The sequence below is a fragment of the Delphinus delphis genome, chromosome 10, assembly GCF_949987515.2.
Source record: "Delphinus delphis chromosome 10, mDelDel1.2, whole genome shotgun sequence".
In the NCBI taxonomy this organism is placed as follows: Eukaryota; Metazoa; Chordata; class Mammalia; order Artiodactyla; family Delphinidae; genus Delphinus; species Delphinus delphis.
Window position 1 is genome coordinate 41,438,527 of NC_082692.2, and position 25,496 is coordinate 41,464,022.

Sequence of the window (25,496 nt, forward strand, 5' to 3'; positions counted from 1 at the left end):
AGAGCGAGTTAAGTAAAAGTAAAAAACAAAGTTATTCTGCTCCCCCCGGGCTGCCTCGCCCCTGCCTCTTCTTTGCCCCGGGCTCCTTCAGAGGGGCTCCCTCCGATGCCGCGACACTCCCTGGGTCCCAGCCTGAGTAGGGGGACCGCTAGCGTCTGACCGCTGCTACCCCGACCCTCCGGATCCAGGTCGCCGCGAAAACCCGGAGCGGAGCATCTCTCGGGCGGGAGCCGCCCTGGGCGCGAGCCCACTGGCGCGCATGCTCAGTCGCGCGGCGGCGGCGAGTAGGAAGCTCAGCGCGGCGGTGGCGGCTGCGGTGCGGCCGGAGGGTGGGAGGGGCGCAGCGGCGGGCGGGCGGGGGCGCGGGGCCGGGGGGGGGGGCTCTCGCCCGAGGTTCCTGGGCGCTTTTGGGAGCGTGGAGCCCGGAGCGAGGTGCGAGCGAGCACGGGGTCCAACGAGCGCGGGGTGGGCGGCGGGCGGAGCGCAGCCGCCGGGCGGGCGGAGCGGGCGGGGAGCCTAGGTCTCCGCGGCTCGGGACCCGGCGGCGGGCGGCGATGTTCCACTGCATCCCCCTGTGGCGGTGCAACCGTCATGTGGAGACCATCGACAAGCGCCACTGCTCGCTGGTCTACGTCCCCGAGGAGATCTACCGCTACGCCCGCAGCCTGGAGGAGCTGCTGCTGGACGCCAACCAGCTCCGCGAGCTGCCGGAGGTGAGTGTCCAGCCTCACCTGCGCGCCGCCCTGGGGGAGCGCGGCCGGGCCCCGCCAGCCTCGCGCCCTCCCCTTCCCCCCACCCCGTCCCCTCCTCTCCCCTCCCCTCCCCTCTCGCCCCCTCTTCCACCTCGGGACCCGGCAGGCAGGTCCCGCGGAAACCACGTCTACGTTCATTCACCTGCTTCTTCCTCCCACACTCCTCCTCCTCCCCTCCCCTCCCCCTCCCGAAAAGTTCCTTTTCTTTCTATACAAAGCGACTTGCTGTTTTCTGAGTAGTCGTTGTAGCTTGTGCAGTTGGGAAAACGTTCTGTGCCGATAAGTAGTTTATATACATATCTAGGAACAAGTGCCCGGCACTTGTGACCGGGCAGGTGAGGAGCCAGGTGGCCGGGGCCGTTCCCGGCTGGAAGGACCGAGCGCGGCATCCGGCTCCCGGGGCGGTCTCCTTGTCTCGCATTCCCCGATCGCTGGCCGGGGCGCCTTTTCCCTTCGGCCTGGACTGGGCCGGGAGGAGGTGGGCAGCGCGCGAGAGAGCCGCGCTATCTCGGCATCTTCCGAAGAATGTGCTCCGGGCCTTATCGCGGGTGGGCCGTGCCGGGAAGAGCCGTAGCTGCCCGGGCTCCGGGACCGGCCGTGGGGGGCGGGGCAGGAGGGGGGCTGCGTGCGCGGAGCTGTGGGCAAGTGCCCTGGTGCCCTGCCTGCGTGGACCTGTTGCGTGGAAGGAGCCGCGGTGAACGTCAGCAGAGGCTCTGCCGTGTGGGCCAGCCTTGCAGCCGCCGCTCCCAGAGCGGCCAGGTTCAGCCTGCTGACTTCTGCCCTTGAAGCGATGAGTTACCTCTTCAGAGTTGTTTATGTAAATTAATCACCCTGCCGCGGCCAGGCTTGTCAAGCGACACATGCTGATTGTGCTTTAATGGAGGGTCAGGGACTGCGAACTTTTACCCTTCGAGCTTGCCCGGAAAACTTAGCTTGAGTAAGCCTGAAAGCCTGAAGGAGGAAGGTAGCCCAAATCCAGGGCTGTGCAGGAAGTCGGGGCAGTTAATCCGAAGGTGTGCAGGAAGTAGGGAGGCTGCTGGCAGGCGAGAGAGGACCTGAAGGCCCGAGCGTTGGAACTCAGATGTCTTGCAGGACCCTTTGTTAACACAAAGCCAAGACATGGTCACAGAAACACTCACCAGTCAAATGTTCTGGCATGTTAGAATGACCCGATTTGTCCTCCAGCCCGATAGAGTGTTTTAAACAGCAGAACTGTGTTTTTCTCAACATTTCAAGTGTTGTTATTCTTCTTGGATTAACTTTCCTTGGTCTGTGTAGAATTCATTGGATGGTTTGCTGTGTGCAGTGGGGGTGTGTGTGTGATTATCCTCACTAGGATCTTTGCAAAGCCCCCCAGGCTTTATTTAGCTTAGAAGCAGAAAAGCCATCCAGTTCCCTCCGGCATTATTATTTTGCGGGCATTTTCAAACACATGGTTTTGTCTGGCCTTTAGCTTCCTTAAATTTGACTTAAAAGTCATGAGTTCACTTACTGCCTTAAGTTATAATAAGTTTTAGGCATTGCTACTGCCAGGAATATAGAATACTGTATGTAATTTAATACTTTTCAAGGGCTTCAGAATAAAGTTGTTAAAGCTTGAGTGAAAAGCTGTTGGACTAGAAATGTTTCAGTGCTCTTTGTGGTGTTTTTGTTTGTTTGTTTTCTTTTGTAGAGCTGGAAGGTTTCCTGTGACTGGATTGGCTTTTCACTCCCTTCTGCAAAGTTTGTGGGTTTTTCTGTAATGTTGGGGGATTCAGCTTGGTATGGGAAATTATGGGGTTTGGATGTGTCAGGTATTTCTACTGATTCTAAATGGAAACTTCTCAGAAGCTCAAAATACAGTCTGATAGCCCTCAGTAAATATGGTAATAAACAAGCTTTTCAAAGGCTAGAAGTGGTCTGGCATATGGGTAATTGCTCTTACAGCTCTTAAAGTAGTTTCATAGTTTTCAAGTTGTGTAAAATCTGTTTCTCCCTGACTTTTCGTGTGCCTGGGTGTGTACAAGCCAGACTCCAGCAACCGCCTTCAAAACACGGATGTTTCATTCACAGTCTTTGCTTGGGCATCCGTTGTCTCCCGTCTGAGGTCTGCATAACTCATTACCGCTGCTCACTGCAGTCCTGGCCCCCTCCCCCAGCCCGTCTTCTTACCTGCCACGTCACCAGTGGGGCTCTTCTTCGGACAAACCTCCAAGGTCCTCGTGGTGGTGGCCATACCTGTATTATGTTCTCGTCTCTGCGATTCATTTGCAGCCAAAGGGGAAGCCTGCATCCCCCAACCCCAATAGCAAAAGTACACATGCTCCCCAGCCTTCAGCACTGAGAAAAGCATCTTCTCTCCCTGAAAGTCTGCAGCCTCTGATTTGCTCCAATCCCCTTGTTTTCCAAATTGAGACTCAGGATTGAAGTGACTTTCAGGGCTGTACAGCTGGTGTGATACAGTCGCTATGGCCAGCTCCCCCCCGCCCCCCACCCCACAGCTCTCCCCTTTCATGTATCTGCCAACTGAGCGGGAATCTGGACTATTGGGTTTCTCACCTCCATCAGAAGAACCTCAGTTATTTAGCCCCTCCTTGTTTACTCCTGTCATGAAAGCTTGACCTCAGTAGAGCCTTTATTGACCCTCCAGGATTTGCTAGTTGTGGGGGATACAGAGATTAAAGAAGGTTTAATCAGCAGCTTTGTGGGGAGACAGTGACTTTAGTACAGGTGTGGTGGGTGTGGTTGGAGCGGGCACTGCAGTTATCAGATGCTGCAGTGGTTACTGACCTAATCTGCCGACCTTTTGCTGAACCCGCACCACCGTCCTCAGCAGTGTCTCCACCCTGTGAGCCTCTCATGGCTGCAGGGGACTAGAGCCCTCACCTTTGGCCTCACTACCCCTTCCCATCCTCCAGCTGGTCCCCTCCCCCAGCCCCATCCCTTTGGGGTGTGTGTTAACAGAGACACCTCGAGGTGCCCCCTTGGGAGCACGAGCTCGGCGTCCAGTGGGTCCTGCTGGGTAAACCCCTGTTTATCTGTTGAATGAAGGCTGCTGAGTCTGATGCGGATCTTTCTCCTCTGCTGCTTTCTTGTCCCCTGAAGCTCATCACTGCTCCAGCATCTGTCCTTCTCTAATGGAGTCAGAGAATATCCAGGTCTGCAGAAGTGAAGGTCATCCACGTGGTGCGGTTGTTTTGTCTTCCTCTCCTGCCTTCCTCTCTGTGTTCCTGATGACATCAGTTTTCCCCTCAATTTGTGCACGATGCTCAGATACCTTCAAACATGTGTTTACTGTGGTCTCTCTAGACCACTGCAGGGCCTGGTCTACTAGGCAGCAGACACTTGGAGTGAACACTCTCAAGCCTCTCTAGGTTAAAAAGTTGAGTTTCATCCTGTCACCTCCTCTTAGAGTTCAGTCAGTCCTTCCGTGATCGCCAGATGACATTATCTCAGATACCTGCCCCTGCCCTTCCTTCTTTCTCGTATCCTGCTTTATTTTTTCCCCTAGCCCTTAGAACATTCATCACCCCCTGATTCCAGACTGTGTCCTTGCTTGCTCGTTCTTTGTCTCCTCAGCCAGAACTTAAGCTCCGTGCCAGCAAGGGGGTTTTTGTTTGTGGCTGAACCTAGGACAGTATCTGGGACACAGTGGGCATGTCTGTTGCCTGGATGAGTCCTTACGTGCTGTCATGGGGAGATAGCCCTGTTTCTTCGCCATCGTGATTGCCTGTCCCAGACCTGACTTGTACTGTGCACTGGTCTATGGGAATTAGTAAAGACACAGATGTTCAGAATTCAGTGGTCCTGTCCTGCCTATCTGTGTTCTCCATCTCTTCTATGCTGGACGCTTTTGTATTTTGGCCGTGCGTGAGGCTTGTGGGATCTTAGTTCCCCAACCAGTGTTTGAACCTGGGCCCCTGGCAGTGAAAGCACCAAATCCTAACCTCTGGACCACCAGGGAATTCCCTTGTGCTGGACACTTTTGACCGACTTGTCTGTTTGAAATAATCTTCATGCCTTGTAAACATAATTCCTGTGTAACGAGACTTCAACCTCTTCGCCTGCGATCTGTTGAGAGGATATCCATCCCCACTTGGAATAAGTCCCTTTTGTCTTAAACCCACTGTGTTTCAGTTTAGGTCTGGCCCCCTGCACTGGCTTCTCTCCCCAGCAGTTCCATTTCTGGAGGCCGGGCCAGCCGTTCTTCCTGACTCACAGGTTCAGGGACTTACCTTCTTGTCTCCATCCATCCTGTCACTAGGTCCTGTCATTTCTTCCTTGAGAATGCCACCTTCCCTCTGCATCTCTCTCTCCCCCAGCTGGTTTCCCCTGGATCCCTGCTGTGCGTGGCTGGCCGTCCTCTGCAGAGGCTCTCAGGGCTGGTCTGGAAGGAGCAGGGGGCATGGCTGCTGGAATCAGTTTAGGTGCTGCTCCATCACTTTCATTCTTTCTTCAAGCCTCAGTTTCCTCACGTGTCACAGTAGCACCTACTTTATAGGGTGGTTCTTGGGACTGAAGAGAGAATGCACCCAGAACACGTACAGTTAGGTCTGTGATGTCTAAGATCTTTCTGGATACTATGGCAAGATGCTTTTATTAGGAAACCATGGTTTTTTTCCCATATAACAAATTTATAGTATTTATACAGTTACTCAGTTCTTTCACCAGAATATAATATTTTCTTGATTTTTGAGGAAACAATGTGTTTTAAACTAGAGTTTAAAGACATCTTCCTGGGAATTTGCAAGTTATTTTTTAAAACCAAAAGTAAATTTTTAATATTCTTTTAAATAATAATTAAAAAAATCATAGATTCTGTAACATCCAGGTGACCTTCCAAATGAGGCATGTCATAAAGATTTCCTGCCAGTGTTAGATTGCGCACCCCTTTGATCGTCTGTTGCACACCCCTTTGCTTGTCTGTAGCGAAGGGGAAAGGACAGATGTGGACTTACCGCAGAAATTGTGTTTTGGGGTCAGACGAGGGCTGGAAATTCATGAACAAAGGGTTCACGACAGTCCGTTAGAGAAGAGCGGTGGCTGGCTGGCTGAGGGGATTCCAGCCCCGCGGTGGTAGAGCCCCACAGAGTTGCCAGGAACTCTCCCAGGTATTCTTGTACTTAACACACTGTGTGAACAGTCGAGCACACGGAACAAAATTGCATCATTACCATACGTCACGTTCAACGAAAGCTGAGCTCTCTTTTATTGGTTTTTATCCAATTTTTACATTGTCTCACCTTACAGTTTTATAAGGGCTAAAGCATATGAAGCTTTAGATTTGGACAGACTTAAGTAGCATTGTAATGTAAATAATTTAAGGCAAAGCCCAGGAGGAAGGGCATCCAAGAGAGCACTTGCCCCTGAGAGCCGTGACCTGCACATTTCTCAAGTTAGGGAAACTTAACTTAAGTTCTGCTTTTTCAGAGAGCCTGCTGCTGTTACACAGTTTAGCTCTTGGTTGTTTTCCTGTTCTGTTCCGTGTTAGTCCAGTGCCCTTCCCTCATCTCCTGTTCCCTCTCCCCCCACCCGCGCTTTACAGGTGAGGGAACTGAGGCCTGGGGAAGATGTCATTTGCCCCAGGTTGGTGGACGTTGGAGTGTCTTTGATTAACTTTGAGTATCTGCTACTTATTAATAATATTCTACTAGACGCCACTTTCTGAGATTTTACTGAGCTCCAAACATTGCATTAAGTTCTCTCTAGAAATTATTTCCCTTAAATGGAATCACCACTCACTTTAGCCCTTATATTTCCAGTTTTGCCAGTGTGGGCACCGGGACTTACTTAGGGAGTTGTTTCGGAGGCTCGTGTAAGGAACTGGGCCAAGGTCAGCTGTGGAGCCAGGGCGTGCCTCCAGCTCCGTGTCACTTGCCCCTGGGGATGGGGCCTGGCCCTGTGACAGCTCTGAGGCATCTCCCTCTTTGGGGAGATGAGGGAAGACTTCAGAGGGGGTGACATTCACGTTAGAAGGAAGAAAAAACCTGTTGTGGTCATCAAAGCCCATCCTTCCCAGGTGGCTCGAGCGAGGCTGCCTAAGTGGTCGTGGGACTGGAGAGGGGCCAGGCGGGATCTGGACGGTGTGTCAGAAGAGGCGCCGCACAGGTGGACCTCTCTTCTGGGAAGGTGGTCCTGGGAGGAGCAGAGGATGCTGTCAAGAGCTGCTGTGGTGGTCTGGGTGGGAGGAAACCACCCGGCACCTGTGGGGTGGGCAAGGTGGGATGGATCGTGTCATCAAGGACGTTCGGGGGTGGGGGGCGGGTTTCCTGCCCTCTGGTCCAGCACCGTTTCTCCTCTTCCCCCTGCCGTGTTGTGCTGACTGCCTGAGGCCCTTCATCAGGGCTCGGGGGACACTAAGCACAAAGCATTTACCTCCTTGTTGTGGACACATTTTCCTCCATTGTGGGGCGTGTCAGCATTGAACTTGTAAATTGCTCGCTAAGCTGTGTACGTAGGCATTGGCCTAGGGGAGAGATGGATGGCCAGAGGTACTGGGGGTGGGAAGAGTTTTTTTTGTTTTTTTTTTTTGATGTCAGTTGAATTGGGTCATCAAGTTGATAAAATTGCAGCCATAGTAACACTGGAGATCCTGTGGGTTCTTTTTTCCCAAGTAACATGAGTATGTGTTATGTGTGTACTGGACCACGGACCTCAGTTTCCTCTGTCCTCTGTTGCTGCTTTAAAACACTGATGCTTGGAGCCTTTTGATTTCCAGAGTCACTTGAAGTCAACTCGTTGCTGAAATGTTGCAAAAAAAATTGCTCAATTCTTTGAGAAAAAGTAAAACTATTCACTTAATAAACCTTTCCTAGAGTTGAGAAAGTTGAGTCATGCTGGTTACGGCAAAATGAACCCATTTCCCCAGTCCCCCTCCCCTCTTCCCAGGGGCTTCCAGAGAGAAGGGTCCACTGCGGCCCCTCTCACAGCTTCTGGAGCGTTGTCCTCTCTGCCAAAAATTGCAGCTTCTGTAACTCTGATACTTGTGTACTTGGGATTTCCTTAAAAAGGACCCTTTACGCAGGCTTGAAATTTGGGGGGTAAAGCATAGCTGATATTTACACAAGAGGGTCAGAAATAGCAGGGTAAACATTTCTCAGCAGTGATGACAAAAATCCCAACCATGGTCTCGCCGAGCCATGAACGGAAGCGTTGGGCTCTTCTGGGTGTGGATCCAGTGAGGCTGCAGGCTTCTCTCTTTGCTCACAGAAGTCTAAAGGAAGTTTGCCTATTTTAGGATTTTCCCCGGAACACGGGGCTAGATGTTTGTCCTCCACTTCATGGAATAGTTATGAGGGGCGATGAGATCATGGGCCAGATCTTCGTAAATGCACAGGAGAAACTGCTGGATGTCCATTTACTTTCTCTTGGGTATTATTTAGTGGACAGGGATGGTAATTTACTATTGCATGTGGTATTTTAGAAGATCTAATCGAGTTTGTGTGTGTGTGTGTGTGTGTAATGTGTATGTGCCTGTAGTGTAAAATACTTCGAATTTCTAGAAGTAAGATGGAATACTAATTTTTTTGTTTGTTTGTTTTGCTTATCACTGTCTGGAAGAATTTCCTTATCCAGGCTGTAACTTCTAGATTCCAGAGAATTTGACTCAGTTGGGAGACATTTGGCATTTCTGTTTCCGAGAACCACAAGGCATGGATTTGTCATGTGGTGGGTGGAAGGTGTTACACCTAATTGCAGTGTGTTCCAGACTGATTCCTGGATAGCGTGGCCTCCCATCCTGACCGCTCTGGTCACCTTTCTTTCCACAATCCACACCCACTTCTGGGGGAGAGATAATCGGAGGGACTATCAGCTGACTTGTGGTGGACGTGGGGAGCTTGTCAGATGAGCAGATGTGAAGCCCAGAAAGGAGCTGCCAAACCTCTGAGGAGGTGACCTGGGCTCTGACTGCCTGACCTGATGTGGAAGATGCTGAGGCCTCTGAGGCTCATGCTGTTAGTGCAAGCTGCCTGAATTTGACTATGATGTGGCCTTGTTTTGTCTTGTTATTATGTGTTGGATGCAGAGAAGAATTCAAAGAATAAAAAATGTGACATTTTCCTTGATTCCCTCCAAGTGATACCAGACATGAACAATTTTAGAACGTATCCTTATAGACTTTTCCTCTTCACATACCACCGTATATTTATCATTGTTAAAAGGAAAAGAGGAGTCCTATATAAATTACTTCTATATAAGTTACTATATAAGTTGCGTCACCACTTGCTGTTTTGTACTTAACTCCGTATCCTGGATGTCTTCTGTGTCAGTATGTATAGATGTATGTTAACATCAGTGCTGGTGCTGTAGGTTCCCTTATATAGGATATGCCATGATTTATTTATTTCACCATTCTCCTATCGCTGGACATCTAAATGGTTCCAAATTTTTGCAGCGATGAACTACACTAGATTGAATGTTCTTGTTCATATTACTTTGTACACACATGCAAACGTTTCTTTGCATGGGTTCAAGGTGCGTAATCCCGGGATGAAAGGGTACATACTTTACAAATTTCAGTAGATGTTGCTAGCTTGTCAAAGATGATTATTTTTTAAATCTGAGTTGGGTGGAGGCCTAGTGATAGGAGACATCTACCCACCTTACAGCTAAACAAGTGCAAGACGAGTGAGGTAAAGTGATGGATCAGAGCAAAATGAACATGTGGGCGGTCCTCTCCCACTCCTGGCTCCAGGTCCTGTGCTCTTTCGGGGGGCTGGAGAAATAGGTGGGGAGATGGGTTCTGTCATCTCTGCCCCCTCTCTCCTCGACTGGGGCTGTTTCCCAGAGACCTGGGAAGACCCTTGGGTGGGCTTCCGTCAATCCGATATTCGTTCCGGGTCTTTGGAAGACCGATACCTAATGCTTGCATTCAGGTGGCTTATGCTGTTTAGTCGGGCAGAGAGGTTGGCGTCACGGAATTCCTAATGTGGGTTGATTTGGTTTCTGGAGCAGAAGGGCAGGGCAGCGTGCAGGCTGTGGGGGGCCGGTCAGCCCCTCCCTCTGTCCCTTCTACTGATGTGTTGCTTCTGGCCTGGATCTCTTGCTTGTCAGGAAAGTGTGTAGCGTTGGTTAGGAGATCGACCCCTTAGCTGTGACACCTGGGACAAGTAACTCAGCCTCACTGGGCCTCAGTTTGCTCATCTGTACAAAGGTACTAATAGACTCCACTTCCTGTGTGTGAAGAGTAAATGGGTTACTATGTGTGCTGGAAACGGTGTCTGTTACATAGACAGCACCCAATCAAATCTGCTGGCTGTTGTCATCGTTCTTGGCTGTTTTGTGAGAGAGGCTTCAAAGCCCTTCGTCCTGTCTTCTTCAAATCCTGTCTCAATTCTTGGCGGGAGAGATCTTTCTAAAACACAGATGTGATGGGTGACTTCCTGCTGCAGTGGCTCCTGGCCTGCAGGATACAGCCTGGCTCTTCTACCTTATCTCGCATCTCTTCCCTGCTTGAACCTTGCGTTTCAGCAGCACTTAGCTGCCCTTGGTTACCAGTCTTTTCATGCCTCAGAGTCTTCAATTTTGTGCTCTGTCTCCTGGGAGTTCCTCTTTGTTGGCTTCTTTGTCTGCCTCCCTGCTGGTCATCCCGTGGGACACAGCTCAGGCGATCACTTTCCTCTGAGAACACTTCCCTTCCCTCTTCTCTGGTTTCTGGGGACACCTGTGTCCTTACTGTTACCTCTTTGAAATGATCTCTGTCCCCCATCGAAGCCACAACACGCCTTTTCTTCTTTGCTTTCCTGCTGTGTCACAGAGCAGACATTGAAGACATATTCGAGCAGCATTCTTGGGGACGTTTTCAGCCCTTTTGGCAAGTGGATTTAGAAATGGGTTGGGGGCAGACTGTAAGTTGAGCTTGCCGATTACTCCATGAAGAGCCGGGCTCTCTGCCATCCTTGCTTGTATGGATGGCGTCATGGTGGTGGTAGCACTGGTCTTGCAGTTGGATAGCCCTGGGCCTGTGTCCGTGCTCTGACTGACACTAGCACTGACCTTGGGCAATTCACATAATCTCTCGAGCCTCAATTTCCTTATTTGTCTTGAAGAGGTGGTGTTAGTGATGTTCAAGGTCTCTTGGAGTTCTGACCTCCCTGGATGCTAATTTTATGACATTTTATGACTCGATGCCACAGCGCTAACCTGAGGGGAGTGGTCCCCACTTGTGCACGTGACCCGTGAGGTTGCTCAGTGAGGTTTAGTAGAACCACAAGTCCAGGCTTAATCATTATAATCAAGGATTCGATAGTAAGGAGAAGCTGTTCCAAACGCTTACCCTCCTGTGGTCAGTTGTTGATTCCCAGAACCAATTAAGGGAAAAAGATCAGCAGATTTTCTTTGGTTAAAACACACAGACACACACACACAAACACACACACAGACACAGACACACAGACACAGACACACACACAGAGACACACAGACACACAGACACAGACACACACACAGACACACACACAGACACAGACACAGACACACACACAGACACAAACACACAGACACACACACATGGACACACACACAGACACACACATACACAGACACACACAGGCACAGACACACACAGACACACTCCCCCCCAACAACCTCTGAACACTGAGTTTTTTCCCTGTGTCAGTTGCGTGCTCCCAGCTTTTAGAAGTGAGGTAGAATAGGCACCTTGGCTGGGGCTTTTTGTCTCCTTTTTAAATGAACTCAAGCAGAGTTCAGAGGCGGTTGTTTGAAAGTTCACTCTGGGTTGATGTGAGCACCCGAGAGACTGTATTTTGGGAAACCTAATTTGGGGACTGATGATTAAGGAATATCTATGAGTTAAAATCAGACTGAGGTGGCTTTTCGAGGAGTATATTAGGATCAAAAGCTACAGCCTTCTACTCTTCTGCTGAAATTTGCTTTCCTGACTAGATGTTGGTGTCAGGCTTCCCAGGCAGTGTGATTCAGGAGTGGGGGTTTGGGGGGTCGATCTCTGCTGGGTCCTGGCAGACCCTCCCTCCCCCTTCCCCTATGCACCCTGCATCTTTATTATTTATTTATTTATTTTTTGCGGTGCGCAGGCCTCTCATTGTTGTGGCCTCTCCTGTTGTGGAGCACAGGCTCCGGATGCGCAGGCTCAGCGGCCATGCCTCACGGGCCCAGCTGCTCCGCGGCATGTGGGATCTTCCCGGACCGGGGCACGAACCCGTGTCCCCTGCATCGGCAGGCGGACTCTCAACCACTGCGCCATCAGGGAAGCCCCCTGCATCTTTATTGAGTGCCAGCTGTGCTACAGGCATCCTTCTGTCTGGCAAGGTGGGTATTTTGCCTTGTCCTAACGGAGCTTCCATTCCAGGTAAGGGAGACGGCTGGTAGATGGATAAGCAAATAAGAATTTCAGATAGTGATCAGAGCTATAAAGCAAACCAAATGGGGAAATGTGGTTGAGAGCCATGGAGAGGTTTCTGTTTATTCCGAGAATACCTCTCCCAGGAGGGGACCCTTGCCCTGATGCGGTGAGGCAGCTGTGAACAGTGCAGAGCTCCTTGCAAAGGCTCGGGATGAGTTTGGGGTGTTTGTGGGCAGAACGAAGGTCAGTGTGGCTGGTATGACAGGGTCGGGGGTGGAAAATCAAGGTGAAGATGTTGGTGGGGTTAATGTATGTCGGAGCTCAGAGACCCTGGTGAGGAGTTTGGATTTTTTTTCACCAATTGGAAGTATGGCAGATGGTAAGCCTATAGATATCTGATTTGTGTTTTAGAAAGTTCACTCTGCTGGCAGGTGAGAGTTTAGTCTCGAGGGAGGAAGGGTTCACAGAGCAGAGAGACCTGGAGAACTGATGGGTTCTGGACCGGGGTGGTAGCAGCGAGTGATGAGATTTATCTTGGGGGTACAGTCAACAGAAACTGCTGATGTAGTGGATGTACGTTTTGGGGTTTATCAACTGGGGTGCTGGCAGAGCCTTTACGGGGTTTGGGAGGACCAGGAAAGGGAGTATAGTGGCCTAGGACCTGGTAAGTCCTTGAGTTGGGGTGTGGTGAAGTGTTTATGAGGCCCAGAACTTAGGGGTGGAAGCCTGGGTATCGATAATTATAATAAAGACAGCAGAGATTTTTTGAGCAATGTGCCCCGAGCTGTGCTTTGCCTAAACACTTCCCATGATGAACTCATTCAATCCTCACAACAAACATAAATAGCTTCATTATCCTCTTGAGGACACCAGGACGCGGAGAGATGACTTAACTTGCTGAAGTCACACAGCTAGTATGAGCAGAGCTGGGGGTCACAGTGGGGCTGTCTGGTTCAAGAGCCAGTATTCCTAACCACTGGACCGTCTTTCCTCAAGGTCACATGCACAGAGACCACGTCTTTGGCACCAAAAGCCACCTGATGGGCCAGGAGTTGCATCCACTCTAGGAAAGGGGACAGAGACACCTGTGCCCCCTGGGTTATTTTTGAACTGTTAAGAAAAAGAGCACTGAGCTGAAATATTTTAAAAATTAGGTCACCAAATATTAATGTGCTTATTCACGCTTAATCTTTCAAAGAAGATTAGTGGCACCCATTTTGGGGGGCTGGATTTTTTTTTACCTTCAGGAGAGAAAATGAGCGCTGGTTTTATCCTAGGAGTGTCTCCATTATAATTCTGCTGCCAATAATTCAGCTATTATACTGTTGATCTCTGTTGTCAAAGCATGATATCAAGTGATTAGCTCATGAGGCAGTTACGAGTCTTGACTGTAAAGGTCAGACTCATAAAGAGGTTCTAATGTACTTTCTGGAAGTATACACATTCCAATACTGCTACACATGGACGCTAATAAGATTAGGTTAATAGAAGCTATGCATCTTATAGGAGATGCACCTTACCTAGTAGCATGTGACAGTAATTCACCTACCTTGATTTGCGATAACTTGGTTCTAAAATGGCAAGAGGCGGTAGAGGAAAGTGTCACGTTCTCTCTGATAATGGTGGTGATTTACTGAAGTTACACAGAGGCCAAGAGAAAGCAAGCCCTACCCCCACTCTTCAACCTCACCCACGCCCACCCCTCTTTAGCACTTACTGTTCGAAAAGAAAATATCTCTCAAGATGTCTTTGTCAGGCAAGTAGAGCAGGGGGTAATTGCTTGTGAGGTGTAGTTCCTGTAGTCTCTAAAAATTTCTATATTCTAAAATGTTTGATTTCGACATTCGGGTTTAGGTCCAAAGTAAGGTAACTTCTATGGTTTCAGCTCACTGGTCATTTCCCCTCATAGAGGGTTTCAGCCTTGAAGAAACAGGAGCGCCTTTGGAATATTCTCGTCTGCGAGTGACAAACATCTCAACCTAAGATGCCTTAAGTGACAGAGGCACTTAGGGCCCTCACGTGTCAGGAGGCCCGAAGGAAAGTTAGGGTTGGTTTAGCAGGTCGGCAGTGCCGGGCACTGAGGGGACTCCTGAGTGACCTGCAGTTCCTCGTATGGTGGCACCCGGGGATGGGCGTATGCAGAGTCACGGGTGGACCCTGGACTCTTTTTCTGGCCTCTAGTGGGAGGCAGGGAGGCAGGGAGTGTGAGGGGTAGACAGACGGGGTGGGGATGGGTGTGGCTGCAGTGCTCCTGAAAGGAGGAGGGGCAGAGACGGTGCCGCCTGCTGGCCCTTGCAGATGCCCTCCTTTTGTGACGTCTCTCTCGTTTAACGCTGTGTCTTCTGCCAGAAACACAGGGACCGTCTGCTGAGGAAAAGTCTCTGGCAGGATTGATTTCTGTTCCAAGGTATTCTTAAGAAAAAGAAAAGCTTGGACATGTCGATGTTTTCCGTAGGTTTCCTTCTCACTGTGTGAGAAGAAAAAATAAGTCAAGAAGATATTATAAAGATTGAATTACCAGATATACTTATTTTCTAAGTTGTTAAATTCTAACATGCTAAGTACATTTTAGTACTTTCTGACTGTGGTCTTTAATGGTTAAATTTCTGTGACTCAGTGGTCTTGCGTCTTCCAGACCTCCGCACCTGTCGGTTGCTGTGCGCTCCGCTCAGAAGCCTCTTCTCCAGGGCAGATGCTGCCTCCTCTGAGAAGCCCTCCCAGCTCTGCAGCCATACCCATGACCCCATGTCCCCACAACCACCCCCCTCCTTCCCCCCCTCCACGCCCCCCCGCCGCAGTCCCTCTTGACTCACCTCTCTCTTGCTGTTCCTCAGGGTTAGACTTAGCTGTGCATCTGTTTGTTTCTCTCGGTTTGTCATCAGGGACTTGCTTTATGCATCTCTGTCTCAGGCAGTGGGGAACTCAGTGCTTTATTCACAGGAAATGTTCAAAAAATGTCTGTTGCATTGAAAAAAATTTTTTTATGGGGTAGCTGAGATACATAAACCCTTGGACGTTTCCCTTTGGTGCCACAGCGTGGTGAGTTACTCCGAGGGACCGGTGGTGCCGCAGTCCAGCCTCAGTCAAGTTCAGCCTGCGCCTGGTGTCCCTGGAGGGACCCGCTGGCAGCCAGCGGGACGTGTGGTGGGGCTTTGCTCTGCACTCGGGTGGGAAGCTGGGGCTGAGGCAGGGTCCAGGGAGAACACAGCATTGGTCCTGCTCAGGCCTGTGTCTTTGCAGAGGTGTGCATGAGGAGTGAGATGGCCAGGCGGTGCGGAAGTTCTGCCCATGCGCTGGACCGCCTGCCCTCGCCTTGGAAGAGCAGAGGGAAACCTCAGCTACGGTTTTGAAAACACCCAGTGGAGCTCTTTGCTGACCGCCTACCGTGTTTCAGATGCACAGCTAGGCACGTACTCAGGATTTGCCTGGTCCTCAGGTCAGCCTTATGTGGGAGGGTTTTTAAAGGCCCCATTTTACAGATGAGAACACAGAAGCTGAGCCCTTGCCTGAGGTCACCCACGTGGGAAACAGCCTGGTGGGAAGTCCAGGTCCGGGGGCTCCAGAGGCCCTGCTTTTTCTTGCCATGTTCTCATTAGGCAGAGCCAGGCCGGGGGCCCTGAGATCAACACGCAGCTCACGTGCGTTGAAAGGCCAGTGCATTTATTAGGTACTGGGCGTGCAAAAGTGAGCAGGGGCATCTGACACCCGGGCACGTTGTGCCGAGCCCGTGGAGCTGGTGGCACAGGCTTCCTAGGGGTGGAGGGAGGGGTGTACAACCCAGCCACATTTTTAAGGAGAGGGGTCAGGACAGCTGGAGCCCCGTTGTGCGTGGCTGTGAAAGCCAGGTTCAGGAGGCTGGGCCTTATTTTGTCGTGGAGGCGTGTCGTCAGTGGAATTTCAGTAAGCCCTGGGGCCCTGATCAGACTTGTGTGGAGACGGCTCAGCCTGTTGGCAGCCTGTGCGCGGATTTTCAGGGGAGCGGGACAGGGGCAGGGTTTGGTGACGGACTGGCTTGGAGGGTCTGGGCTCAAGGATAACGGCTGAGTTTTCAGCTTGAGGAACTGGGTACCACCTTCAGAATTGGAGGACCGAGGGAAAGGGTGCGTGTGGTTAATAAAAGATCAGGGCTGGGGGCTTCAGTATTCTCAGTGGAGGACGGGGTGGGGCACCTGCAAGGTGAGGGAGGAGGGGGCGCGGGGGGGCTCAGGGCATTCCTGGGTGGGTGTGAATTCCCGGGGGTGCCTTTGGCCTTCGTGGGTTTTTCTGTTTTCCTCCAGAAGGCTCAGCTCTACTGGCCTGGGATAGAGGAGGGTGGGGTGTAGGTGCCCAGTCCACCTGTGGGGGAGGCCGGCAGGATGAGAGGGTGTGAGGCCCCTGAGGTTTCTGATGCATAAGATTTGGGATGCTGTTTCGTTGGGGAGAGGGGGAGGTTCCTGCAAGGGGAGAGGGTCGAGGAGAAGCAGAGGTGGAGGTCGTGGGAGAGGTTGTGGCAGGTCTGGAATATCGGAGTCGAGGTGAGTGACAGGAAGCAGCTGGAGGGGGGTCAGCGTTCCAGGGTGTGACCAGGTGAGGATGGTGACGCCCAGGGTGTGGCAGTCACTAGCCTCAAGGAAGCCGGGGGCTGCGAGGCTTGCCTGTCTCAGGATCAGCTGCGCAGTGACAGGTGGGGGGCGTGGGATGGGGAGGTCCAGCCTGAGACAGGCCCGTGGGCAGGAGGCGCCCACACCCCATCTGGAGGGGATGCCCCCACCTGACCAACCCTGCTACTGCCTAACTCAGTGCTTTGTTTTTCTTTTGCTGGAAAACAAGATTTTCTATGTGAGGTCTCCTGATTTCTAATTGTTGACATCTTATTAAACAATTTAAAAACCACACCGTGTATCAAGTGCACGGGTTGGGTTTGGCTGGGCTCCTGTCGTCCCCTCTGCTCTACAGACCCTAGGACTTTGCAGGGGTTCGGGGGTGACTGGGAACTGGAGCCCACTGTCTCGGTAGCTCCGCGCCTTCCTGGGCATCGCCTTCTGTTTGGAGGATGGAGGTTTTAAAGATAAAGACCTAACTAGCTAATTAGCTTCCCAGTGGGAGCTAATAGGGGGGTGATAGTAATCTGAAGCCTTTGGCTCAAGCGAACCGCAGATCCTGATAAAAATGTGTGAGCAGTCCCGCTCCTTTCCTCTGAACAGGGTGTCCCTCTTTGGCAATCCTGTTTCTTTTTCCTTTTTTCTAGTTTGCTTCTTGACTTGTCCTTCCTCTTTTGCTTCCCTTCAGCATTTTCTTTCCTTACCCTTTTGCCCATCCCTTCTTTCCATATTTACTTTCTCCCCAGTTCATTTTCTCACAGAGTTCGGCTCAAGTTAGTTGGCTAAAGCAATGTGTAGATCAATTTTTTGGGGTGTTGGTTCAGTAAGCTTTTATGTTCTATTTTCTTAGTTCTCAAACTTGGCGAATGAGCTGTAACGTAGGCACACGTGCATCCAAAGGCATGGTTTGCCCTTCCGATTAATCACCCTGCCGGGTTTTACTCAAATTTCAAAAACACTGTTTATCCTCAGGCCACCCACACATACCTTTGACCATCCCTGGAGTTTGCAAGTCTTTGTTCCTTTGAAGGGACATTTGATGTTTGGGACAGGCTGGGACTAAGTCTAGAGAATAAGGTTATGGATCTGTCTGGGAAATACCGTAGTTCCCTGAAGCACTGACCTGGGTCTTCTGTCTTGCTGGGTGGAGGGAGGGGCCCCAAGGTGGCTCCAGTGGGGAAGTGCCCAGATGTTGGAGCAACGGCACCTGCCTGGGGTCTGTGCCACTTCTCTGTTCCGTTTTCAGCCTGGCTGTAAAGGCTTTGAGTCCAGACACACTGTATTTGTGAAGTGATGAACCGTTAAATTTTCCCTCTTCCAAAGACATTTCACTTAGACCTGGAGTTAGGTAACGAAGGTATGATTTCTCTTGGCCTTTGAAATACTGCAGTGGACTCCGAGACCCGTGTTACTGTCTTCGTGGGCCTTTTGGGCTCTAGGCTCTAGGTTGGGAGCCCCTGGGGTCTGGGCTCCCTCAGTGGGGACTGTAAAGAATGACGTGCATGTGGCCACACGCCGGCGCGGCTGGTTGGTGACCAGCACGCGCACGAAGCAGGTTTCCGGCCGCACTGCCTCCTCTGGCTGCTGGCGGGCAGGCACCACAGGGGTTCAGACTTGGTTCTTTATCAGAAGCACCTGCGGAGTTCTTTGGAAACCTATGGATTCCGGAGCTGCATTTCCAGAGATTCTGATGCATTATGTGCCCGGGGAGGGTGCGCCCCAGGTGAGTGGTGATGGGGGTCCCGCAGCCACACCCTGAGAACCACGGGCTCAGTGGGCTTTGGTTCGAATGGGTCAGGTTCCTGCCCTGCCTCCTCTGTACTGATTCCGTGGTCTCGCCGAGTTACTTCACCATCTTTGAGCCTCGTTCTCTCGTCCTTGTCTTGTTTAACTTTTTTTTAACATCTTTATTGGAGTAAATTACTTTACAATGGTGTGTTGGTTTCTGCTTTATAAAAAAGTGAATCAGCTCTACATATATCCCCACATCTCCTCCCTCTTGCGTCTCCCTCCCACCCTCCCTATCCCACCCCTCTAGGTGGTCACAGAGCACCGAGCTGATCTCCCTGTGCTATGCGGCTGCTTCCCACTAGCTATGTTTTACATTTGGTAGCGTATATATGTCCACGCCACTCTCTCTCGTCCTTGAAGTGAGGCTGGTGATGCCATCCGGGGAGGGCGTTGTGAGGAGTGCAGCCGTATACACAGGGCACCTGCTCTGCTTGGCACGTGCTATGGTGCTCATCACCTAGGGTTGGAGGTCAAGGGTCTCCATCATACTCTGAACTTCTGGTGTATTTGTCAGCGGGAGTGGTTAGCTGCTTCCTCCTCTGGCCTAGAGTCCCTTCCTCTATGGGGCCCGTGGATGATGGGCCCCCTGTCCTGTTGTCCCTGGTGTTTGTTACTCAGCCTGTAGGTCCAGGTGTGCCATGGGGCCCTTAGTGGCCACAACTTGAGATGTGCCCTTCTCTCGTTTTCTATTCTGCTCTCCCACTGGGCCCTTCCTCTCGCGTGCTTGCACATGTGCACACACGCGTGTACACACACACGTGCACGCACAGCTGAGCTGGTCCCAAGGAGCTGTATTTGAGGCCTGGCTCAGGCCCAGTCCTCTCCCCCCAGGTCCCTGAAGCATGGTGACAGTTGTCTGTGGGCCTGGCCTGCCAGGGGGACTCTGCAGCCTGTCAGAGCTGGCTTCTGCCTGCTGGGCCTGCAGGGAACTCAGACACCAGTTTTCAGGGACAGACCTGGGTTCTCTTCTCCCTCCCCTGGGTCCACAGGCTAGTGAAGCAGGCTCAACGCACAGGTAGCTGTCTCCGTGAAACTTCGTCTCAGCCAACGTGACCTTGATCTTCCTGGAAGACAGGCAGGCCAGCTTTTACGAAATGTTTTGTTTTTATTGGTTTTTAATGCTAGCCCCAAAAAAGAATGCCTTGGTTTTGCCTCAGGGTTCTGTCAAAACAAAACCCTTCCCATATCCAGGATAGAAGCAGGTTTGCCGAGGACCCGAGCACGTTGCTGTTGAGTTTCCATCTCCCCTTTGTGACTTTTGAATAACTCCGCATTCTTTTCTCACTAATCATTTAAAATCTTAACTGAAAGTTTGGCTTTCATAACGTGAGCAGTTTTGGCAAATGCATGAAGGTGTGTCTGATGTAATTCCAGTCTCAGAAGCAGTTTTTAAGGAAAAGAGGCTTTAATCTTCAATGCCTTTGTCACTGGGCTGTTCACTAGATATTTTGAGGATATAAATTACGGTGAGCACAGCACCAAAGGGCACATTTTTGTTTCTCGTTTGGTATATTTCCTTATTCTTGGCTTGCTAATTATATTCGGTATAATTTAGGCTTGGACTACAGAATAGATGTTGGGTCTGTGTTCTCTGATTGTTATATACTAATACTTCTGCATTCATTACCTGATGGAATATCCAAATGTATTTTAGGAATTGAACCCCTTTGTCTCTCTCCCAACAGGCTCTTGAATCTTAAGCAAAAGAAACACGTGGGGAGAGAGAAATCATGGAGGTGGAAATTCTAAGTGCCTGGCGCCTATAGAAGTCAGTCAGAAGCCTTTTTTTGTGTTCATTTTGAGTTACCAAAATCAAAATAGAGCTAAATTTGTAGTCAATGGTTTTGAATATAGCTTATTTCCACAGAGTATTTAAATAGTATGTTCAAGTTCCTTATTCAAGATTTTAATAATTTTCTAGTATTCTTTGTAAACTAAGTATTTCTTTGAAAGTCAGCTCGTGGGGACTAACGGGAAGGGTGATGGATGTGTACCAGCCCTTCTTTCCTGTTCTTTCTGATTCACGCATCTTGGGAATGCTTTCCTAGGTGCCAAACAATCTGAAACAGTGTGAGGGCTCCCGAAAAAACCCAGCTCTCTTCCTCTTTACAAACATTTCGTCACATTAGTTTCATGGTAAGACAGAGAAGATAGCCAGAATTTTAATTAGCGCTTCAACTTTTAAGCTAAAGAAAGTTCAGCTGGGTTGATAGTTTCGATGCTGCCAATTGATTTTGGGGGGTAGTATTTTCTTCCCTGCCTCTGATTACAGAAGTGATACTAATGCCCATTTTGGGGACCTTGACAAACGCAGAAATGTTTAACGAGGCGGAAGAAAGTCCCCCATAATCGCACCTAAGATTCGAGTCCCTGACTTCAGTGAGAGGTGGTGATTGTCTAGAGCTCCACTGCAGGGCATCCAGCCAGCTCCCCAAGGAGCCCAGGGGCACATCCTTCACCCTCCAGCATCCTGGCTGCCACCTGGCATTGTGGATGTCTTTCTCTCTACTGGACTCGGAGCACCGTGAGGGAAGGGCTGCCTAAGTTTTTTTTTTTTTTTTTTGCGGTACGTGGGCCTCTCACTGTTGTGGCCTCTCCCGTTGCGGAGCACAGGCTCCGGTCGCGCAGGCTCAGCGGCCATGGCTCACGGGCCCAGCCGCTCCACGGCGTGTGGGATCCTCCCGGACCGGGGCACGAACCCGTGTCCCCTGCATCGACAGACGGACTCTCAACCACTGCGCCACCAGGGAAGCCCATGCCTTAGTTTTTGTATCCCTAGAATCTAGAGTAATGGAGGCACTCAAAAATGGTAAAGTTGAAATGAAATTCCATGTATTTTAAGCTCACACCATTGAATTACACACGGCCAGTGCTCTTTTTGGAATGTCTAGAGATATTTTAGAGAGCATTTTATATTTTGAATATGTAGTGTATGGACGTGGTAAAACATTAAGACAGCACCAAAAATGTGTATAGCGAAAAGCAAAAAGCAGTGCCCCTTCCAGAGTCCCAGGCCTGCACTTCCCTTCAGAGGAGAAAGCCACTCTTTTATTACCTTGTATCTTTCTAGAGGTAGTCTGTGCATATACAAACACCAATGCCAATTATCTTCTAAGCAACCTGCCTTTCGGATGCAGGGCAGGGGTGGACATGTGAGTGATAGGGCCCTTCTGGAAGGTGTTCCTGCACTATCGATGAAAATTGGAAGCCCAGCCCAACAGTTCCAGCTCTGACATTCTGTTTGAAAAATAGAAATACCAGCGTGTCAAGATGGAGATTGAAGAATTCTTATTAATGCATTTTTGTGGTGGCCAAAAAAAAGGGAAAAGGAAAAGGAAATAAACTGAATGCTTGTCAGGGAAATGATTGTGAATGAATTGTCATGCACACACAGCATGGCTATGTTGCCGTCCTTGCAAAGACGAGGTAGTGCTTTATTAAGTAGTTGTTATGGAGAAACTTTCTTGATATATTTTTATCTAAGAAAAGAAAGATGCAGAGAAGATCGTACAATATCTCCTTTTTACAAAATAATGAGAGACTCTGCATGTGGCTGTGTGTTTGTATGTTTACGTGTGATGTTATGAGCGTGGAGAAAGATGGGGGAGGGGCGAGTCAAGTCAAAAAATGCTTTCTAAATTAAATTTCTTTTTCTTCGTTTTCTTAAAATATGCCCTGAATCTTTCCTGGAATAGGAGGCGTCCTGGTCATTGAAGTGATTTGCCAAATCTCCTTCCTTTCACTTCTAGGAAATGGACTTGGGTACTTAAATCCTCACGTAATCTCATTTCACGAGTGCTTTTATCGTTTGGGGTCCGAGTCACCAGGGAGCCCAGGGAGCAGAGCCCAGGGACACCCATGGAGTGCTAACTGCCCTGGCACCACAGGTGGCGGGTCCTGCCCTGTGCTGGAGATGCTCAGAGCCTGCATGAAAGCTCTGTGGGACCAGAAAAAAGAATTGCTGAGGCTGTGGAAGAGCCAGAGATAATTGAGGGTCCGATGGTCACTGGAGGGTCTTGCCAGAAAGGTGAGTTAAGTGGCATAGTGACCCGATGGTGAAGGCAACAGATGGAAAGGCGTCGGGGAGAAAAAGGGGGTTTGGGGGTCTCCGCTGGGTTTGTATCTCAACACATCCCTTTGTGGCCTTTCACATTTATCTTGTTAGCCTTGCCTGGATTTATGCTTGGGGCAGGTAGAGCTGGGAAGAGTGGGAGGTGTAGGTGTCGTTCAGGGGAGCCTTGGAAAGTGCTTGAAGACCTCGTGTCCCTCCCCCGCCCTCACAGAAGTGCCTGCATGCTTCCTGAGTGACTGTGTATTAAGTCCTGGGAAAAAGTCTAAATTGCTATTAGCGGGACCCTAAATTATTGACTCTTTCGTTGAGGAGGTACCTTATCTGCTCAGACATCTGTAAAGGAGTCTAGGACCTCCGCTCTGGACCAAAGTAGTGTAAATGTCAGATGGAAGGGATGCGGGCAGCGGGGGCTCTGCCTGTGTGTGAAGGGATGTATACCAGCATCCTCTCTGCCGTGATTCTCCCCTATCCCCTTCTATAGAACCTGGTCTTCGATTTAAACTTTCTAGTTCCTTTATTTTGCCTCGTTATGCTCCTAGAGGAGATGTTACATTTCACCAGAGACCCTTTTTAAAACACGGTGCCCCAAGTGAGATTTACCAGTCAGCGCAGAGAAGGGCTGCTTTCTTCGTTCTGGGCATAACATGCTCATAAATGCAGTCTGAGAGCATATCAGTGCATTCCTAACTATTGAATTCGTATTGTGTTTATTTTTTTAAAAAATATTTATTTTTTAATTTTATTTATTCTGGCTGCGTTGGGTCTTAGTTGCGGCATGCAGGATCTTCATTGCGGCATGCGGGATCTTTTTAGTTGTGGCATGCATGCGATATCTAGTTCCCCGACCAGGGGTAGAACCCGAGCCCCCTGCACTGGGAGCGCAGAGTCTTACTCACTGGAACACGAGGGAAGTCCCTAGTATTGTGTTTATGGCTTAGTTAATATGTATAGTTTGGGTTATAAAATGCTTGGTTAACACCATCCCCAAGTCTTGCTCATGCATGTTGCTTCTTTCAGGCTCAGTCTCCATAATTCTGTATAGGATTTTAGCTTTTATGGATCCGAATGCAAGGCTTCACATTTCTTGGGGCTAAATTTAATCTCATTAGATTAGCACATTAGCTCTACTGTAGCTGCCTTTCGAGAGATCTTTTTTTCCACCGGATTTTCTAACAACTTACCAGCTAGTTTCAGGGACCCTGAAAATGAAAGAAAAATGTGTCATCAAATGGAAAGAAGGTGGAGCTGGGGGCTGAACTTAGATTTCAGCTGTTTGCTGGTTGTCTGACCTTCGGCAGATTACTCAGGCCTGTGAACTTCCATCCTGTACGCTACCCTTGGTGTGAAATGGAAACCTCTGTCTCTCCCAGGCTTGTTATAAATAAGGGTGTGGTGAGTCCACGCACGGCAATCATCTGAAATGGAGCTTTGCACATCATAGGCTGCCTGTGGAGGAACATCAGTGTCTCATACTCATTCGTTACAGCACTGCGTGGTGTGAAGCCTGACTGGTGCCCCGTGGTCACTCCTGCAGTTGGATGACATGCCCACCGGCCAGCGATCTCTGAGTTGACCTAGATTGTTCCACCAGTTTCCAATCCCCCCGTTTTCTCTTCAGCTCATCCCTCCATTGGTCCAGGGCACCCTAAGAGGTGTTCCCACATACCTTGGTGAATTCCAGATGCTCTATTTAGAGACATAGGAGATGATTCAGGATGCAATATTACAGGAAAAAGGCAAGATGTTGGAGTGTACAAATCACAATTTGATGAAACAAAAAATTTCAAAGTGGAATAGATATGACCAGGGGAGAGAAGCATGAGGCAACACACTCAACGTCAGCACTGATGTTACGGGCACAACGTCGGCTGTGTTTCCATATCCAGGGTGGCGGCCACACAGAGCAGCTCCTTAAGGGCTTGTTGGCTCCTTTGCTCTTTCCAGAGCTTGTTTTCTCTCTGCTGTTCAGGGAGCACTTGGGCATCTGTCACCAGCACCAAGCTTTCTTTGAACAACTGAAAGAAAAATGATTTTTTTCCTTTCCTCTGTGCCTGTTGTAATCTGCAGAGTGGAGCCCTCACTGCAGAAGGTCATTTGTGTCACCGTCCCCTGGGTCCCCGTGTGTCTGCTGCGGGCCCTGGGTAACCAGCCTCACTGGCATCTGTGTTTCCTCTGTGGACGGAGCTGGGCATGACTGTCCTGGGGCCCGCTGCAGGCCCTTTTCCTTCATGCGCCCCTTCCTTCATAAAAACATTACCAGCTATATTTTATGAGTGTGATATATAATCTTATATTCATTTTTTTCTTTTGATCTTAAATGAATATATTTTTGAGCCCCTCAGAGTATCCTGGGCCCTCGGCACCGGGCCTCCTAGGTTGAAAGGCTCAGGAGTGCCTCCTCCACCCTGAGGGCCACGTGATTTCTGGTGGCTGTGCCTGTCCATTTCGTATCCTCATTTACTCTGAGAATACTGGACTGTCCCGATGACCATCTGCGAAGTCACCACTTGCGTTTCCCATTTTCATTTTCTCTCTCTGCTCTTTTCTAGGTTGTCGGGCCCTGGCTGCCTTTCTCAGATTTTGTGCAGACCTCTATGCTATTAAAGACGGCTGTAAAGGGGACATTTTTTTCAGTAGCTGTCTGGCCCATTGAGAGGCTGACTTTGGAAAGACTCTAAGGTTAATGCTTTGCCTTCTAATGCTAGGCTTTTAAAACCTTAAAAAAAATTTCTTTTCAATGTTGCGAGACCATTCTGTTCTTTTCCTTTTTGAATGGAGCGTGTCAAACATAGTTAGGTTTTTGTCAATAATTATCTTGAACTAAGACTCGTGAAAGAAAATATAATCACTGCACTTGTCATGGATTGAGAGACCGTTTGCTCTTGGTTGTTAACCCAGCTGTATATTTCTAGGTCCTGTTAGGAACAGTGCATCCACCGTTAAAGTGTCAGATGGCTGGTGAAGGGTACGGCTCCTTGATAAGAAGAACATAGCAATTG

At 49.8% G+C, this 25,496-nt stretch overlaps 1 protein-coding gene across 1 annotated transcript in view; it reads left to right on the forward strand.

Annotated features, from left to right (window-relative positions):
- The first annotated feature begins 395 nt into the window (after positions 1-395).
- The window catches only part of LRRC1 (leucine rich repeat containing 1), a 127,624-nt gene continuing 102,523 nt past the window's right edge, over positions 396-25,496 (forward strand). Inside the window, exon 1 of the mRNA XM_060021347.1 lies at positions 396-713. Coding sequence (XP_059877330.1) covers positions 555-713 — 159 coding nt within the window. The 5' untranslated portion in view covers positions 396-554. The remainder of the gene's footprint in view (positions 714-25,496) is intronic.